The 20,954-nt window shown below is 38.1% G+C and overlaps 1 protein-coding gene across 1 annotated transcript in view; it reads right to left on the bottom strand.

The window, feature by feature from the left end:
- Positions 1-20,954, bottom strand: part of myh9b (myosin, heavy chain 9b, non-muscle) — a 41,761-nt gene that overhangs the window by 13,061 nt on the left and 7,746 nt on the right. The window contains exons 2-19 of the mRNA XM_073857827.1: positions 17,832-18,160; positions 15,319-15,478; positions 12,688-12,715; positions 12,509-12,599; positions 9,016-9,111; positions 8,874-8,937; positions 8,685-8,783; positions 8,461-8,604; positions 8,288-8,383; positions 6,422-6,693; positions 6,153-6,326; positions 5,757-5,930; positions 5,559-5,673; positions 1,984-2,171; positions 1,648-1,769; positions 1,366-1,434; positions 715-872; positions 482-594 (exon numbers count right to left, since the gene is read on the bottom strand). Of these exons, the coding sequence (XP_073713928.1) occupies positions 482-594; positions 715-872; positions 1,366-1,434; positions 1,648-1,769; positions 1,984-2,171; positions 5,559-5,673; positions 5,757-5,930; positions 6,153-6,326; positions 6,422-6,693; positions 8,288-8,383; positions 8,461-8,604; positions 8,685-8,783; positions 8,874-8,937; positions 9,016-9,111; positions 12,509-12,599; positions 12,688-12,715; positions 15,319-15,478; positions 17,832-18,155 (2,487 nt within the window). The 5' untranslated portion in view covers positions 18,156-18,160. The remainder of the gene's footprint in view (positions 1-481; positions 595-714; positions 873-1,365; positions 1,435-1,647; positions 1,770-1,983; positions 2,172-5,558; positions 5,674-5,756; positions 5,931-6,152; positions 6,327-6,421; positions 6,694-8,287; positions 8,384-8,460; positions 8,605-8,684; positions 8,784-8,873; positions 8,938-9,015; positions 9,112-12,508; positions 12,600-12,687; positions 12,716-15,318; positions 15,479-17,831; positions 18,161-20,954) is intronic.

Genomic DNA, 20,954 nt, shown 5'->3' with positions numbered 1-20,954 from the left:
TTGGTGAGGGCCTCACAGTACGATACATTATGCATGTTACACAATACATTGCAATACTTTTTCTTTTTTATCAAAAATGTAAAAAATACAGCTGTTTTTTTTTTACTTTTTTTAAAGCCAAAGTGCTTCTACATCGGCTTTGAAAGCTGCAGGCGTTTTTAAATTTTCTGCCATTTTCTCACTCCCGCTAACTTCTGAGATATTGGCCGAATGGCTGTATATGACAGACAACTGGACAGCGACAACTACATCAGCGGCAGAGGAGGTCGTTTGACGCACACAGATTTATTGTTTAAAATGTCGATACTAGAGATTGAAATTCCGATATACTATCATGGAAATTTTTATCACGATAGTAAGCTGTATCAATAATTTCCCAAGCCCTAATCAGTACGGTATCGTATCGCAATGAACTGCCCAATTTACACCCCTAGGATGTGTTAGTTTATGTGTGTATCAGTGTGTCTGTGAGTTTATGTGCTTTGGTAAAGAGTCTCCACCACTGCCAGTTTCTGAGTTTGAGGTAAGCAGCGCAGTTCCTCTGAATGACTCTCATGGCTGTCAGCTGCTGTTGTCTCTTAGCAAACGCTTTGCAAAACAACACATACACGTTATTTCAGTGTCTTTATTTCTTCAACATTGCATACTAGATTCTGATTGGCCACTGAAACCACTTCATCAATGTGTTTTAGGAATGATGTCATAACGCTTTGCGGGCAACGAAACCGCGGCACCAGGCCTGGAAGTTGATGATGACATCGGTGATCTTCATGTCTCGCTCTTCCTCAAGATGAGCCAGAACTCCAGCACGGAAAAACACTTTACTTTGACCAATCCTGAACAGGTTAGGATCCAGCTCCAGGGCTCTTATCTAACACACACAAAGAGTTTATCATTATAATAAATGTACATGATCTGCATTACTGACATTTTATCATAAAAATGTGTGATGTAAATGAGTGAATAAATGATGACACGATTTTCATTTTTGGGTGAACTATACCTTTAATTTAATTTATTGACAAGTGTCTTCAGGGATGCATAACGATTAATCGCAATTAATCTATAGCAGAATAAAAGTTAAACTGTAACTGTATTTTTTCTTAAAATTATACATGCATGTGTGCATATTTATATATACATAATTATTGTACACAGTTCAAACACATATATGATGTAAACCAAAACTTTTATTCTGCTATAGATTAATCGCGATTAATTGTTATGCATCCCTAATCACAATACAGATTTTCTCCAGCTAGTAGTCGATCTGTTTGCTGTCACAAGGTGATCATCGCAAATATTCATTCATTTGGTTTTCTAATGTGATTTAGATTGAACACAGATATGATCTGAAGTCTTATCATCAGCACACAGGCCTGTTTCCCATCCATGAATCCTTTAGGAATGGAATTAGGTGTGAGGATTTCATATCTGAGCAAACAAGACACAGTAAACACAACACAGTCAAACAAAGGTTAAGAATGAAGAGATGAATGATATAACAGATATCAGAGGAGTTTATTATGAAGAACTTTAGAAGAAGAAGAAGTCATTAGAAAATAACACCACAATCTAAATGTGTGTTTGTAGTGTGTCTGGCTGTACAGTTGTGTGTTTGTGTTGTGTAAGTGTGTGCATGCTGACCTCTGTCTAAACTCCTGGAAGACGATACGATTGGGGAAACCCTGTCTGCAGATCCTGATGCCCTCCAGGACACCATTACACCTCAGCTGATCCAGGACCAGATGAGAGTCCAGTTTACCCGCCTGACACACACACAGATCACAAACATACAGTTAATACTGTGGTATTATCATGTTGTTGTGTACACTAGGACAATAAGTGTTATTGAAATACTTTATAGTGTTGTGTAAGCATCACAGCAATACAATACTCGGGTCTATATCAATATATACACAACAGTGCACTTTGTAAAGTACACAATATCTACTCAGCTTTGGAGGTTTTAAGTTGTTGTACCTTTTTCTCGTGGTTGGGAATGATGCAGCGGACGAAGTTTGGATTTGTGTTTCTGAGAGTCGCCATGAGTTTGGACAACTGCTCTTTATAGAGCTGCCCGACTGTCCTGAACATTCCCTTACGAGTCTTAAACGCTCCCGGCAACTCCGACATCCCGGCAACCTTATCCAGACCTACGATACGATCCACTGATCGAGAGAAAGAGAGAGAGAGACAGTGTGTTAATATACTGTAGACATGAACAGTAACATGTGAGGAAGAGGAGGGGGACACACATGATGCTGGTGACGAGTGGAGGGAGCTCACACACACACACAAACACATGAATTCACTGCAGTGCAGGTGACACGTGTGTGTGTGTGTGTGTGTGTGTCTACGTGTGTGTACGTGTATGTCTGTGTGTGTGTGTGTGTGTGTGTACGTGTGTGTGTGTGTGTACGTGCGTCTACGTGTGTGTACGTGTGTGTCTCTGTGTGTGTGTGTGTGTGTGTGTGTGTGTGTGTGTGTTTGTATGTGAGTGTCTGTGTGTGTGCACTGCAAAAATGACTTTCTTAGTATTTTTGTCTTGTTTTTAGTACAAATATCTAAAAAAAATCTTAAATTAAGATGCATTTTCTTGATGAGCAAAATGATAAGTCTAGTTTTCAGAAAAAAAATACTTAAAAATATATATATAACTATTCTATATAATTTAAGTCAATTTGTGATTAAAACAAGCAGAAAAATAAATAGGATAAAAAAGTAAGTTTTTTTCTGAAACACTTAATTCAAGAAAAAATCTTACTTCAATGGCTGATTTTTTTGCTGTTTTAAGCACAAATGTTATATTTTTTTGTCTAAAACTAGGCTTATTTTCTTAGATCATCTTCTTATCTACAAAATGCATCTCTTGATTATAAAAAATGTAGATGTTTGTATTGAAAGCAAGACAAAAATACTAAGTAAGAAAGTCATTTTTTGCATTGTGTGTGTGGTCCAAAATTAAATCTTCTGTTCATGAGACGTGAGCTGAGAGCTTTTCTGTATAAATGATTTATAAAAGCTACTGTTAAATAATTCACATCGTTCACATTACAGTAAAGAGAATACATGTAATTTATCATGAAAATAAATAATACCACAATTTTAAAAAATCTTCATGATGCACTGCAAAAAATTATTTTCAAGAAAAAATTCTTAGTATTTTTGTCTTCAGTAAAAATATCTTAAAATTCTTAAATGAATATGCTTTTTCTTGATGTGCAAAACGACCCAAGAAAATAAGTCTAGTTTTTAGACCAAAAATATCCCATTTATGTGATTTTGTGCATAAAACAAGCAAACAAATCTGCCAATGGGGGTAAGCAAAAAAATCTTGAACATTTTTCTTAAACACTAAATTCAGGAAAAATTTGCTTACCCCATTGGCAGATTTTTTTCCTTGTTTTATGCACAAATATTTTTGGTCTAAAAACTAGACTTATTTTCTTGTGTTGTTTTGCTCATCAAGAAAAAGCATCTTCATTTAAGAATTTTTAGATATTTTTACTCTGAAAACCAAGACAATTTTTTTTTTCTTAAGAATAATTTCTGCAGTGTGCTAAAAGACTTAATTTTCTTTGTGCAAACTATAATCTCTTTCTATATAATTCTTTATATTTTTTTCTTATAATAACATTTAAGACTGCAAGTATAATCTAACTTAAACATTTAATTTTGGACTGTTTGTTATTGAATATCTGATGATTGTATGACTGTGCAACTGTGGTCATGAACTAAAGCAAACCCATGCAGTTTATACCCATTTCTGAATCTGTAGTACCACAGATCAACAGCAGGGGCGCCAAAGCTCACTATTACATACAGAGAGAGAGAGAGAGACAGCAAGAGATCAAATATACACACACATCAGAGGAACACACACACACACTTATAGATCACACACACATCAGGAACACACACGTACTGATCACACGTACAGATCACACACAGCAGGAGAAAGTAAGATACTGCGGATGGATGGACTGAGAAAAAAAGATAAAAGCTGTCACCTGACTCTAAATGAAGGAAAGGAAAGCGCTGATAGAAATAAGCTCTCTGAGAATTATGGACCTCTGAGAACACACAGACATACAGTAGAGGAGCATACAGAGGTCCAAGAAGAGATGAAAGAGGGATGAACAGAGGAATAAACACCAGACGACAGCAGTAAAATACAGTCAGTCTAATCATTAGCTCATGTATCACAGTTATAGACCATATAGAGACGTCCACTGAAGAGGAACTCATGTACTTCTGTCACCTCAGAGCTGGAAAACTGACTCAACATCTAGTCTCTATAAAACATGGACATGTCCGTCATGTCACCCACAGGTTTCTCAAAAGCATTTTTTAAGCCCTAAGTGGGCAAAGCCGACCGTCACCATCTTGGCAGCGTGTCACCAAAAATGGGCAGAGGCGTAATGTGGGCGAAGCTGAGATGCTTGGATTTTAAAAACACTTCTGCCTAGCTCAACAATAGTGACAGCAGCAACAATCCACCTGTCACTCAAGTGGCCACGCCCTTAATTATGCAGAACTTTAAGGCCTAAATTAACTTAAACGGTTGAGTTACAAAACTATTTACCCCCTCAAAGTTGTCATGAAGGGCAAAATTAGCTATCAAGATCAAAAACACATTTTGTACCAGGCTATGAACATATTTTTTCTAGGGCTGCAACAACTAATCAATAAAATTGATAATGAAACCATTTTAAAGTAAGGCGGAAATCAATGGTTTTATTACTGTAACAATGCATGTATATCACTTTCATTTCATAATGGATTATTTATTTTATTATTATTAATGAATTCTCAACAAGGTCTAAAGTTGAAGGTCTGCAAAATTTCCTTAGCACATCCCTGAAGACTGAATTCGTTTTGTTTGTTTATATTTTGATATTTAAAGATGCACAAACTTTTTATTTGAGGCATAAAATATCAAAATATTTTATTAGTAAATCTCTGTAGTAGTGTGTGGCTTTTGCACTTTTAAAATTACACTTTTACACATGAATACAATAACTTAGTGCCTTATTTAGCTATAGTAAGTAAAAAATCAAATTAGTAAAATTTTTATCCGATTAGTCGATTAATCGAAAAACTAATCGCATGTTAATCGATTATAAAAATAATCGTTAGTTGCAGCCCTATTTTTTCTGCTGTAAAATTGTTTATTTTAACATGGGAGGTCTATAGGATTGACTTTAAGCTGCCTCAAATCAGGAACCAATAACATCAGAGAACAGAGACGTTCTGTTTTTCAAACTTGACATTAAACAAAACTACATCCCAATAAAATTAACAAATCTGTCTAAACAAAACTCATTGTGAACTGATGACACGCTCCTCATCATCTGAAATATGATGTGATTAATGTTACTGATCTGTTTATTCAACATCAGTTCATGAAAAGTCAACTCGACCACAAGACTGTAACTATCATCACCCCTAGTGTTTATAATGATGGCCATTTCCAACCAAAGTCCTCCAACATCTAATGTTCTTCTGTCCACACACACACAAGAGCTCAAAAAATATTTAATCGATCAACTCACCGTCCTTCCACAGCTCTGAAATAAACCTGTCAGTGGATTGATTCAGCAGCGTGGCCACGTTATCATTCAGAGGGTCCATGTTCTTCATCAGCCATTCATCTGCCTTATAATCCACCTGAAGACCAGAGACACACACTGTTATAATATATGACATACAACACAAAACACAAATGACTGATCTCAGGAACACACAAACACCTTTCCAGCGTAATGGATGATGCAGAAATCAGCTTCGTCTTTCAGTTTCTTGGGTTTGAGGAATTTGGGATGAGTTCCCTGTTCCTGCACAACCTTCTCCACAAAGCTCTTATCTGTGGCTTTTGGAAACCAGCACTCCTCATCCAGAAGAGCCAAGATTCCTGGAGGACTCGCCTGGAGAGAGAGAGCAAACAGATTCAGTCAGCTTTAATCTCCACGATGCCTTGAGATGTTACACGCTGTTATGATTTGATAACACTGTTCCTGGTTTGAAGTGCTGTGCAGTACAAACAGTGAGAGTTACAGGATTAACAATTAAACTAAAACAAATCAACCCGGTTTAATGAGTGTGAGCATTGATTGTTCTAGTAGGCTTGTGATTGGTGGAGGACTCGCGGGTTTCTCGATGAGGTCGATGCAGGGCTGCAGGTCAAGGCCGAAGTCGATGAAGCTCCATTCGATGCCCTCGCGCTGATACTCCTCCTGCTCCAGGATGAACATGGTGTGATTGAAGAGCTGCTGGAGCTTCTCATTAGTGTAGTTAATACACAACTGCTCAAAAGAGTTCAGCTGTGAAGACAAAGAGAAACGCGGTCACTAATGCACACACTGCTGATGGTGATCCAACCGTGACCCAACCAGCATTTCGGATGATTTTCCTTTACCTCAAAAATCTCGAAGCCAGCGATGTCCAGGATGCCGATGAAGGAGGCGCCCTGACGCTTGGTTTTATCTAAAGCTTTGTTAAGGCGCATGACCAGCCAGCGGAACATCCTCTCATAAGTAGCTTTAGCCAACGCCTCAACGGCGAACTCCGCCTGCTCCTGCGTCTGTGCCTTCTGAACGTAGTCACGACCCACTTTGATGCGCGGCGAGAGGATGGCACGTACGAAATCGGTCACGTTTATTCCCATCAGATGGCAAACCTTCTGTGCGGCTGGAGGAAATAATTTAGAAATATTTACAAGATCATAGCATCTTGAGTTAACTGGTCATCAGCTCTAAACACATTAACCATCTAGACCAGCTATGATGCTATGACACTGGTCTAAACTGGATTTTGAGAGGTAGGAATGTTGTTACAGATGAATTACATTAGGGCTACAACAACTAATTAATACAATTTAATAAAAATTGATTTTGAAATAATAAAAAAAATTGTTATTGATTAGTTAGTCTGTGCTCCCGCACCACCGTAGTTTTGGACAGCGACACGTGTCCGCTTCATAGCATGAGCTGTGCACTTATAATTGAAGGCAGGCACATTTTCTTATACAACGTGAGCTGTGAATATAAAATCACAGCGTGCCCAGCTCAGTAAAAAAAAAAAGGTGACCAGTGGCGCACCGCGGGAGTGACGTAACGGCAGTAAAACTCAATGTGTGTCTTTTGCACTTTTTAAAAGTACACTTCTACATGTGAATACTCTACTTTAGGGGTTTATTAAGCTGCAAGTAAAAAAACTATGAGTAGATATTTAGGTTTGTAGCCAACCAGTAAGTTAATCGAGAAATAACCGTCTGAATAATCAGGAAATAACTGCCCGATTAATCGGGAAATAACAATCCGATTAATTGGGGAAATAATGGTCCGATTAATTAAGAAATAACGGACTGATTAATTGTGAAATAATAGTCCGATTAACCGTGAAATAACCGTCTGATTAATCTGGAAATAACTGTCCGATTAATAAATAAAAAAACTGGGCAGATTAATCGTGAAATAACAGTCTGATTAATCGGGTAATAGTCATCTGATTAAGCAAGAAATAATCATCCGATTGATCGAGAAATAATTATCCGATTAATCGAGAAATAATGGTCCGATTAATAAAAAATATCGGACTGATTAATTGTGAAATAATAGTCCGATTAACCGTGAAATAACCGCCTGATTAATCTGGAAATAACTGTCCGATTAATAAATAAAAAAACGAGCAGATTAATCGTGAAATAACGATCTGATTAATCGGGAAATAATCATCCGATTAAGCAAGAAATAATCATCCGATTAATCGAGAAATAATGGTCTGATTAATAAAAAAAATAACGGCCGATTAATCGTGAAATAACGGTCCGATTAATCGGGAAATAATTGTCTGATAAGTGAGAAATAATGGTCTGATTAAAAAAAATAACGGGCCGATTAATCGTGAAATAACGGTCTGATTAATCGGGAAATAATCACCCGATTAAGCAAGAAATAATCATGCGATTAATCGAGAAATAATGGTCCGATTAATAAAACAAATAACGGTCCGATTAATCGAGAAATAATCGTCTGATAAGTGAGAAATAATCATCCGATTAATCGAGAAATAATGGTCTGATAAATAAAAAAAATAACGGGCCGATTAACCGTGAAATAACGGTTCGATTAATCGGGAAATAATCGCCCGATAAGTGAGAAATAACTGTCCGATTAATTGAGAAATAACCGTCTGATTTATCGATTATGAAAATTATTGTTAGTTGCAGCCCTCAATGACAAAGCCTTCTGAAGGCGTGTGATAATCAAAAACTGATGTTCACCTGTATCGTCAGGCATAGACGCCTGGTCCGAGTGACGTTCCTTCTTGAAAGCCATATTACCCAGCTGAAGAACAGAAGACACCACCCTCAACAGACCTGCACACAAACACATCAGCGTCAGTCACAATCAATAACAGGTCACGAAGAGACACTAGATACGAGCGGATATTTACCGATCTGCTCTTCCTCAGAGAATCCCATAATCCTCATGGACTCCATGGTCTCCATGTATATATCTCTGTCCTGCTGTCCCGGGATAGTCACGTTCCCATTGGACAGGAAACGATAGTTGTTGTAGCTCTCCAGACACAGTTCAGCTGAAAGACAAATGAATATTAATTACATGACGATTGATAACGTTTGATAATGTCTGATAACTGGGGCGACTGTGACTCAGAGCGCAGTTTGTCTCCTGCACCCGTCAGCATGTAGTAGAAGATGTGGAAGGCTCTCTCTTCTTTAGCCTGACGGATGGCACGTGACTTTTCCAGCAGATCTGCACATCGAGAGTCAAGGACACACAACTGACCGAACGGCACTGATGTGAACACAGTTACTTATAATAAAAGTGTAAACACAAGGATACAGGTTTCAATATTGGCTCCAACGATGTATCCGTTAACATCAAAGTTGATTCTGATGAATTTGCCCTGGAACACAAGAAGATGAAGTTCAATCACACGTGTTTATGAGTTCTGATGAAATTGTCATAACTAAACAGATCTTACGAAACGAGATGAGTTGTCGTTTTTCACTGTCTTGGCGTTACCGAACGCTTCCAGGATGGGATTGGCCTGCAGAAGCTGTTTCTCCAGCTCACCCTGGTGGTGAAACAGAGAAATTAATACATTTGGGTACTTTTACATAATTTCTGATTCGCACTAAAAAAAACAAAGCTCTTAAGCATTGCTGGTTTTCACGTCGAGACGAGCACAGAGCAGCAACGCCACATGAGGATATCGCCCCACAAACAAAACAAAGCAAAGCATGACTTCACACCCAAAACACCAGAAGAAAACTTCCACCAATGAGAGCGACCCATCACCTTTAAAAGGATGACATCATACTAGAAACAGATAATCCTGCAAAGCCAAACTTTTCATTCACTGGAAAGAAGATATTTCAGGTTACTTTGATGTAATGAAGTCGACGAGGAAAATTACAAGAATGACAGGAAATCTGGAAGTTCATCCACCTGGTGAAGTCTTACGAAAGACATTTTATATACATCACAGCTCAAATACTGAAGAATAAAAAAAATCCTTCACATTTAAATCCTCTGGATGGTTAGACGTCCATTGTAAGTACATAACCACAAACACATGTTTCGTGTTGGTCTGTTTATACTGAAGGCCGAGTGTGGCAATATTTTGTGTGGTAATTAAAAACATGTCACAAACACTTCACATGAAGTCAGAACATGCCATTAAGGTGTGATATTATGACCTCCATCTTGTAATAATCTTCAAGTGTGAGATTATCGCCTACAGCACTCGTATGAACTGCAGGCCTCATTAAAATCCTATTACACGCACACACACACACACACACATACGCAAAAATATACACAAACGCACACACAGAACATTCCAGCAGCATGAGAGAGTCACTTTTTCATGATTCATCTGAACTCCTGCAGGGGACAATTGACTCTCCAAACAAATACACAAACGCACACACACACAGCAAGCTTACGAACATGTTAAAGTCAACATGAAATATCAGTCAAGTTGAAAGAAGGCTGAAGGTTGAGTTTACTTCACGAGTCCCAACAAGATTTTTTTTACATCAATCATTTATTATCGTAAATTAAATACAGTAACATTAACTACATAGTTCAACATTAAAGGTGCAGTGTGTGATTTTTAGAAGGATCTCTTGACAGAAATGCAAAATAATATACAAAACTATATCATTAGGGGTGTATAAAGACCTTTTTATAATGAACCATTATGTTTTTATTACCTTAGAATGAGACTTTTATCTACATACACAGAGGGTCCCTTACATGGAAGTTGCCATTTTGTGCCGCCATGTTTCTACAGAAGCCCTTAACGGACAAACTTCTTTTACTAAGTTGTCTTCGACAATGACATGTTATTCCGGTGGCGGCTAACGTAGCTTCTCTATGCGTTTCAAACGTGAGGGGTGAGCAGTAGACTGAACTGTTGGTTGCAATTCGCAACATCACCACTAGATGCCACTACACTGCACCTTTAAAGGTGCACTGTGTAACTTTTATAAGGATCTCTTGACAGAAATGCAATATAATCTACATAACTATATTATCAGTGGTGCATAAAGACCTCACATAATGAACAGAATTTTTCACTATCTTAGTATGAGGAGTTTTTTCCTCCATACCCCGCAAATCTCCTTATAAATATAAGTTTTGTCAGTACGTTGTCTCAGACGATGACGTGTTGGTCCTGTGCCCGATACCACAGCTTCTCTATGCGTTTCAAAAAGAGGGGCGAGCTGTGGTGGACTGAGCAGTTGGCTGCAATTCACAATCTCACCACCAGATGCCGCTAAAAATCTACACAGTGCACCTTTAAGCTATAGTCCAGATGACCTATATCCCACTAAAATGAATTTCATGATCTTTATCTATCTTTGCAGTCGTGTGAAGAGTCGTTCACAATAAGTGCTGAATGTGTTTCATTGTTTCATTTTCATGTTGACTTTAAATCACATTCACACACAAGCACACATTATTATAAAGAGCAGTAGATGAACCCTGAACCCACGCCACGAGTACAGAAACAAACACCATTTACAGCATTCAGACACATGAAACTGAACTTATTATGGGATGCTTATAATACACAAACATTAAACATTACTGTAATGCAAAAATGCTCTTAACGTCAGCTTCAGATTCAGAAATATGATGAGGCGTTTCTCAGTGCTCATGTGTCTGAATAAACTGTGACTTCAGTCGATCGCCCAGCACACTTCAGCAGCTACAGTGAGAACTGAGAGAGAGAGAGAGAGGGATGATGGATGGGTGGATGAATGGAGAGATAGAGGATGTAACTCACATGTGACAGGACTGAACTGCTCTGTTGATGGAAAAAAACAAAAACTTATACACATATAGACTCTGTCAGGCTGTCAAAGATTCACAGATCCAGAGATCAGACGGTAATGATTGACTATAAGTGAAACCACAATTCAGGTCCTGTAAAAATAACCGGTTGTCTACACATCTACATTCAGCTCTTTTCACACAAACTCATCGTATTTACTTCACTTAAAAAGCAACGACAGAATTTTCTTGTTCTTTAGGGTGAGAAGTTAAGATCCAAGTATACGTCATGTTTTTACACGTACACAGCCTTGAAAGGTATACTTCATTTGACCTGTACATGTTTTTGACACATGCACATTGCAATACCTACATGTTACATAATCGTGTACCCACATAAGTTACCTGCGGATATAACGTATACGAGGTGCGTACAGTACAGGTGTAATATTCTGATAACAAAGCTTGCGTCACGCACACTACGCTGACACTTAACTTTTTATGACTACTGATGTTTAACTTGTATACTATTTTATTACCAAAACTATTCACCAAGCTTAATCATTTAGCTTTGTAAATTAGAAAAATTTGAAATGTTTTTCTTTAATTTTAAGTGTTTTAGTAACTAAAATTCAACATTTGGCAACACAGTAGCTACTGCTTTAAAAAAAAAACGCAACCAATCAGATTGCATGATTAGGATTACTGTGTATGTTAGATTTAGGTTTAGGATTGGGTTAGGGGTTTCTAACAAATACCCCTCAAATTATTATTTCACACTAATTTGAGGGTTTAAAAATGGTTTGGGTTTGAGTTAAGGGTACGACCTTATATTTGCTATTTCTTTCATTACAATGTTTGTTTGATGTTTATACTCAAAAGCATCAAAACTATTTAGACGTGCAAATGCAAGTAACAGGATTGCAAAATAAAATTTCTGGTTTAATTAACAGATCTTTTATTGGGGAGGGAATGACTTGAGGATCTACAGCTCAGATGTTTGAGAAGATCAGAAGGGCGTGAGATTCAGCCTTAATGCAGGATTTATAGCATTTCTGCTGTCATACATCAAACTCACATTCTTCAGTCACAATCTGATCTGATAAGACACTGAAAACCATCAGTCATTTCTCCAGAGGTCAGATTATCTGTCTGGAGACACCAGAGAGAAACCAGGAGAACTCACCCTGATCTTTCTTGGTTTTGTGAGATGAGGCCACGTGTGCCAGATACTGAATGACTTTCTTGGTGTTTTCTGTTTTTCCAGCACCAGATTCACCCCTAGACACAAACAGAGACACACGTTAGATTGCATTCATTCACATCTGTAAGGTTTTAAATGTAAAATCACACTGTTTAGATGACTCACGTGCACAGAATGGATTGATCCTCACGGTCTGTTAGATGAGACAGAGAGTAAAAAACAAAATCATTAACACAAAACAGCTTTCACACAACATTCATTACATCCCAATTTGATGCTATTATGTTTGTAATGCAGAATATTTAGCAGCAAATAATGTCTGAACTTGATTATCAATATAAAGCATATGTTACATCAGTGAATAAGGATGAGATTTTGTGTCATGTTGAGTTTTATTTTTATTGAGTTGTCAGAAGTATGATGGCAGAACATGCAGCCGTCATTATCAGCTCAATACTTCAGCAAGAAAAAGTGTTTTAAGCACAAACAGGAAGTCAACATCTGACTTCCTGTAACTCAAGGAGGAAACGCCTTTCCTGTTAAACCAAAGTTAAATATATAGGGTTTGTTCAAACCACTAACTTTAAGCAATAGCAATGTTAATACTTGACTTAACAAAGTAAAACATCTCTTTTACAATCAAGCAGCTCACATATGCTGTCAGACTAAAGTCTTATTTCATATTTTTTTAATATTATAGTATTCAATATATCATATGTTTTAATACATAGTATATTAATATACCGTATGGTTTAATATATATTATTATTATTATATATCATATTTTCAATATGTAGTATTTAATAAATCATATCTTTAAATATATAGCATTCAATGCATAGTATTTTCAATATATAGTATTTAATATACCGTATGTTTCAATACACAGTATTCAGTAAAGTGCACGCTTCAATATATCTTATTTCCAACACAAAGCATCCAATATACCGTACTTCAATATATCACATTTAATGTACCGTATGGTTTAATATATAGTATTTAATATATCTTTTTAATATGTAGTATTTAATATATTGTATTTTTAAATATATAGCATTCAATATATAGTATTTAAGACATTGTATGTTTTAAACGAGGGGCAACCTTCCGATCTCTCTAATGAAGCCAACACGGAAGTGACTTAAACTGCAATTCATCGACTGGCCGCTTGAGGCTGGCTTCAAAAGGGAGTCAATTCCCATAGACTCCCATGTTAAAAATGGCCAACTTTACAGTAGAAAATAATATGTTTACAGCCTGGTACAAAAAGTGTTTTTGGCCTATATAGCTAATTTTGCCCTTCATGACAACTGTGAGGGGTAACTCATCCGTTTAAATTATATTAAGCCTTAAACTTCTGCATAATTAAGGGCGTGGCCGCTTGAGTGTCGGTTGAACAGCCACTGCTGTCACTAGACTCGCGCTAGGCGGGCGTGGTTTCACCTCAGCTTCACCCATGTCCCGCCTCTTTACCCATTTTCGGTTTTCCGCGAGTAATTCGCGGGGACGCGCGGCCAAGATGGCGACGGCAGGCAACGCCTACTTTAAGCTTCAAAAGCGATCTTCACAAACCAATGGGTGACGTCACGGACACTACGTCCATATTTTTTTACGGTCTATGGTTTTAATATATAGCGTCTAATATGCCGCATGGTTCAATATACCGTACTCGCAATATATAGCAGTTAATATATCGTATCTGAAATATATAGTATTTAATATATCGTATGTGTTAATATATAGTATTTAACATATTGTATTTTTTAAAATATATAGTATTTAATATATCGCATTTTAATATATCATATTTAACATATCGATCGTATTTTTAATATGTAGTATTTAATATATCGCATTTATATATATAGTATTTAATATATTGAATTTTTTAGATATTATTTAATATATCACATTTTTATATATAGTATTTTTTTAAATATAGTATTTAATATATATCGTATTTTTATATATAGTATTTTATATATTGTATTTTTATACATAGTATTTAATATACCGTATTTTTAAAATATAGTATTTAATATATCATATTTTTAATATATAGTATTTAATATATTGTATCTTTTTATATATAGTATTTAATATATTGTATTTTTTAATATATAGTATTTTTTGCTACTAGATTATCTAAGTATGCCCAGCGACAACCAACCGTTTCCTTTAACTTTTAATTATTTTTATTTTTATTATTATTTTTTAAATAATATAGTATATTTTCTATAGGATCAGCTATGTCTGGCTCTCTCTCTCAAGGGTTTTTTTCTCCCAAGGACTTTTCCCCACAGGGTTTTTTCTCAACCTCTTAGGAGTCAGCTGACATTAGCTTAATTTAGTAATTTCTTCTATACGTTGCATTATTACTCTGCTCACTAATATGGTTTAATATTAGCCACTGTACTTTGCTACGTTTGCTATGCTGTGTTTTCTTGTTTTTATTAATGTAAAGCTGCTATGTAACAATTAAACAATTGTGAAAAGTGCTATATAAATAAAATCGTAATTGAAACACAGATATGAAGCTCAGTAGGGGTTTCTGTGGCTCTATTAAATCCAGATGCTTTACATAACAACATCATGTGTTAAAGTCATGCTGTATTCACTACGTGTTTGCTGGCTATATAAACTGCAACAATTTTAATGAGCTTTTATTTGGTCATTAGATTTCTTAAAGGGTGCGTCAGTAAATACTTTAACGACCTTCCCTTTTTCATGACTCATCAGCTTTATTACACATGTTTTAACTCATGTGTGTATTTGTGATGTGTGATGTGTGTTTACCCTGCATCATGCTCCTGTAGGCTGTGTCTGTGATGGCATAGATATGAGGAGGCATCTCGTGTCGTTTTTTGCCTTTATACATCTCCACGATCTCCTCTGAGTAGATGGGCAGGTTCTTATACGGGTTAATAACCACACAGAAGAGCCCTGAGTATGTGTACAGGAAAACAAAACGCATTAAATCAAACAACCTGCTGGTCATATCTATGATAGAAATAAAGTTTTTATTTCAGTGGCTACAAAAATACTGAGTTTAACATGCTGAGTGAGATTCTCTGTGAACCGATGTTGAGGTTTACTGCATATTTCTGTTGTGTTATGATTTGTGTCCACACAAAGCAACAAGATGTAAAATGAAAGCCTGAATAGTTTTATGTGTTATACTTGTTATTATATAAGACATGAAGTAACATCACAAACAGTGAGATTATTAATAATATCTCACTACGACCATAAAAGCAACATCTCTCTTACTGACGTCTGATATCATGGTGTTAGCATTATAATCTTCCTTTCTTAGGCTCAGACTTGGACTTAGCTGCCTTGGACTGACTTAGCGGCCTGGGACTGACTTAGCCACCTCGGACTGACTGACTTAGCCGCCCCGGACCCCACAGACTGACTTGGCCGCCCCGGACTAACTTAGCCTCAGACTGACTTGGCCGCCCCGGACTGACTGACTTGGCCGCCCCGGACTGACTGACTTGGCCGCCTCAGACCCCACAGACTGACTTGGCCGCCCAGGACTGACTTAGCCTCAGACTGACGTAGCATAAGACTGACTTGGCCGCCTCGGACTGACTGACTTGGCCGCCTCGGACTGACTGACTTGGCCGCCTCGGACTGACTGACTTGGCCGCCTCGGACTGACTGACTTGGCCGCCTCGGACTGACTGACTTGGCCGCCTCGGACTGACTGACTTGGCCGCCTCGGACTGACTGACTTGGCCGCCCCGGACTGACTGACTTGGCCGCCTCAGACCCCACAGACTGACTTGGCCGCCCAGGACTGACTTAGCCTCAGACTGACGTAGCATAAGACTGACTTGGCCGCCTCGGACTGACTGACTTGGCCGCCTCGGACTGACTGACTTGGCCGCCTCGGACTGACTGACTTGGCCGCCTCGGACTGACTGACTTGGCCGCCTCGGACTGACTGACTTGGCCGCCTCGGACTGACTGACTTGGCCGCCTCGGACTGACTGACTTGGCCGCCTCGGACTGACTGACTTGGCCGCCTCGGACTGACTGACTTGGCCGCCCCGGAACCCCACAGACTGACTTGGCCGTCCCGGACTGACTTAGCCTCAGACTGACATAGCATAAGACTGACTTAGCCACCTCGGACTGACTGACTTAGCCGCTCCGGACCCCACAGACTGACTTGGCCGCCCTGGACTGACTTAGCCTCAGACTGACATAGCATAAGACTGACTTAGCCGCCTCGGACTGACTGACTTAGCCGCCCCGGACCCCACAGACTGACTTGGCCGCCCCGGACTGACTTGGCCGCCTCGGACTGACGTAGCATAAGACTGACTTAGCTGCCTCGGACTGACTTGGCCGCCCCGAACTGACTTGGCCGCCTCGGACTGACTGACTTAGCAGCCCCGGACCCCACAGACTGACTTGGCCGCCCCGGACTGACTTAGCCTCAGACTGACGTAGCATAAGACTGACTTAGCCGCCTCGGACTGACTGACTTAGCAGCCCCGGACCCCACAGACTGACTTGGCCGCCCCGGACTGACTTAGCCTCAGACTGACGTAGCATAAGACTGACTTAGCCGCCTCGGACTGTCTTGGCCGCCTCGGACTGACTGACTTAGCCGCCCCGGACCCCACAGACTGACTTGGCGGCCCCGGACTGACTTAGCCTCAGACTGACGTAGCATAAAACTGACTTAGCTGCCCACGGACTGACTTAGCATAAGACTGACTTGGAATAAGACTGATTAGCATAAGACTGAATTAGCTTGACTGACTTGACTGAGCTAAATACATGAATTCACTAAAGATCTCCTCTGGTCAGTTTGACATCAGTTTATTTATTTTTTTGACCTGCACATGAGGTCATGTGTGACTCTTTTGGGTTTGATCGATATGAATGAAATCTGAAGTAACTAATAAACTGATACTGAGACATATAATCTGTCAGTATTATGTATTTTAATTTATTCTCTCCTGGATCAGTTCAGTCTAGGAAAGTTAAGTGAACTCAAATCAGATTTAAGATTCTCCTCCCCTAAGACTTCATTTATTTTTCCTCAGGGTCACATTGTTCCTGCAGTTTCCTGTGCTTATGATTTTAGGGATATTTAGAGGGAGAAAGTTCACAATATCTAAAAATCAAGGTTAAATAAAAAAAGTTTTAAATAGACTGACGGCTCATTTGTGTGTTATGTGAAGACTCGGGTTAAATTACTGTTATACAGACTCTTATCCCCATGCTTTTGGGCTTCTCTGTGTATCAGGTGGTTAGCGCCTGTTAATGTGTTTGCATTGACTCACGTAGATCAGACCGGAGTAGTATCTCTCCTTCAGGTTGTGCAGCACGGACGCTTCGTTCAGGCACGTCAGCTCGGCCATGTCCTCCACTTTACTGAACTTGGGCGGGTTCATCTTCTGGACGTCATCTTTGTTAACCCGCACTTTCTTTCCCGAGTCGGTCAGTTCCACGACAACCTCATCGCCGTGTTCTTCCCTCACCGAGCCGGCCTCGAACCCTAGACGCTCCGACGGGATCCAAACCAGCTTCTTGCTGGCCCAGTCGGCCTGCGCCAACGGGTTGTTGACCAGGTTACGGTCGACGTACAGGAACTTGTCAGCGGCCGACATGCTTGCTGCAGGTGAGAGAAGACAAGAGATAAACATTTTGCACATAATAAATCTGACTTGTATTAAACTGTTATTAAACGAAATATAACTTTGGCAAGAAGAGACGATTGCATCAACCTCCTGAGGGTTTCTTCTGCTTACATTCACTTTATTAAATGCACATTAGGTTATTCTGTGGACATAAACATACGTTGATGCTTCTCATGAAGATGTATTTGACCATGCAGAAGATAGATTCATCTTGTTTTAATACAAATAAAATCCTGCCCTACCCAATGTCATTTCACAATCATTGTTCTGTTTCATTCTGTTAAATGAGTAACAGAGATGTGAATGCGCCTTTGTGTTGTCTTAAAGTAAACACGGTCAAGTCTTTGTTTTATTTCTCTCTGCTGTCAGTGTTTACTTTCTGAATGAACAGCAGAGGAAACTCTTGGACGGTATCGAGTTTCCCCGCACACTTTTCTCAACATCCGGCTTTCTTACGCAAGCCCGCAGGAATGAATTCATGCAAACACAGGTGAGGTGAACCACACGCAGATAGACGTCGGAGCGACGAGGGGTTTTACATGTACTGTACTGAGTCGAGCTAACGTCCGCTGTGTGTTAAATGTGCCAAACACATAACTGTTAAACAATATTGAGCTTGTTTAGACAGCGTGTCATAGCAGCGCTTTCACAACTGTAAAAATACCACACAAGAGTCAAGAGAGAAAATCAAAACACACTTATCAACCCTATACAGACTAAAGAAAACATTTCCCACATCTTCAGATAAGATTGTAAGGCTTTATACACAGTGCAAAAATAAATAGCCTTGTTTTTAAACAATCAATGTCAAGAAACGATTAAACATTGTAACTAAAACTAAACACATTTGTAGGACAAAACCTTCGTCAGAGCTAAACCTAAACTCAGAACTGCCACTGGTGTTTAGTTAGCGCAGATCTGCGCAGTCGCCCGAGGGCTGCAAACAAACTCGCTCGACAACAACATGACAAGCCCTGACAGACAACAGCGAGATGGCCGACAGCAGTTCCCACGCACCGCTGATTCTCAAAGACTTTCTACAGGGAGGAGACACAACCAGAATTACCAGAACAAACCATCAATATAAACCTGAGCAGAAGAAAACAGGACAGCTTTAATTCAGTGCTCATAAAACTTTCTCATATTTAATGTGTGAACACATCAGTGACTTGACTCTGTTTGTCTGAGCTCACGTGTGTGCTTTATAAAATCATGTTAACGTACATGTTAGGTGACGTGTATGTAATAATCAACATTTAAAAACAGATCTATCAAACACTCAACGGAGAAGAGCAGCGGCGACGCATCAATATCATCAATTACACTGACTACGAAAATATGCCGATGGGTGATTCTTGCGAAATTAGACTTTTAACATTTTGATAAAAAAGTAAGAGTATCAAAATAAGCATACATTTACAAACATCTCTTCATGTACTATTTTGCACATGATTTCAAATAACATCATACAAACCAATTTTCATTACCGCAACGTGTCCATGACTGGATTTGGGTTCTTTGATATGAAAATATTTATAATTAAAAAAATCTAAAAAAATAAATAAAAAGCTTCAGTGCATGTTGTACTATAAACATTTACAGTAAAGAAACATGTGGTATTTGGTGATCATTGGTAAATGTAGAGACAATAATAAGGAATATAAATGTGTCCAAGACCAATTTTCTCATCCTCCGCAACAATTTTCAATTATTGTTTAAGCCCTCAAGGAACATTTAAAAAATTGTTGTAAGGCACATAATTGACTGTGACACTCAAGATGGCTACCAGGTAAGCAGTTCTTATTTTTTCTCTCCAGATAAAAAATTTTGTTTGTCATAGTACCTAGACAACTTTGTAGTTCTCATTACCAAACATGAGTTTGTAAATGCAATGCATATATTTAATGTAATATCATCAAAAATTATCATTACCACAACATGATAATCTAAAAAAATGTAAATAATTATATAGCATTTTTTTTAAATCCTCTAAAAATAATGGTTATAGTAAGTTCAGACCTTAATCTTGAAAAAATTGGCTTCAAGGGCTTTTTTAAAAATTCCGATGCTGGACACCTTCTATATTTGGATTTCGTGAGAATCACCCCAATGTGCTTTAAATGTGTCGACGCGTCCCCTGACACTATGTACAAATTTACAAATATAAAGTTTGTAACTGTACTCAAGACATAATTTTGTGTATAAATGTTGACGTGCAGACACAAAATTGGCACTTTGTTATTATACTGGAAAATGTAATTTTCAAAACTTATATAGTAAAATTTTGAAATACTAATGGTAGAAGCTGTACTAATTGTTTATTGGTAAATTAGCGAAATTATTAATCATCTAATCAAAAAAATAATAATCACTAGATTAATCGACTAATCAGAAATATAACGGATAGATTAATCGACAACAAAATAATAATTACAGATGAATTACACTTCACACACGGTTTACAAAAAAATATTTCAACAAAAACAACAACACACAGCATCTTCAAAGTGAACTAAATGAATTTAACCACTTTACTGTACCAAATTAAAATGAAACCCTCAGTGCACCCAAAAGGGATAGTGCACCCAAAAATAAAAATTTGTCATAATTTACCCTCATGTTGTTACAAACCTGTATAAATGTATTTGTTTTGCCGAACACAAAAGGAAGATATATGAAGAGTTTCGTTGCAAAACGAGATAAATCCGTTTTTTAACCTTTTTGTCAAAACATGTTAATTATTATGTTATCATGTTATTATTTTGTTTT

This window comes from Misgurnus anguillicaudatus, chromosome 19 (genome assembly GCF_027580225.2).
Source record: "Misgurnus anguillicaudatus chromosome 19, ASM2758022v2, whole genome shotgun sequence".
Classification (NCBI taxonomy): Eukaryota; Metazoa; Chordata; class Actinopteri; order Cypriniformes; family Cobitidae; genus Misgurnus; species Misgurnus anguillicaudatus.
Note: the sequence above shows the minus strand (reverse complement) of the source record. Positions and strands in the feature narration are given on the sequence as shown.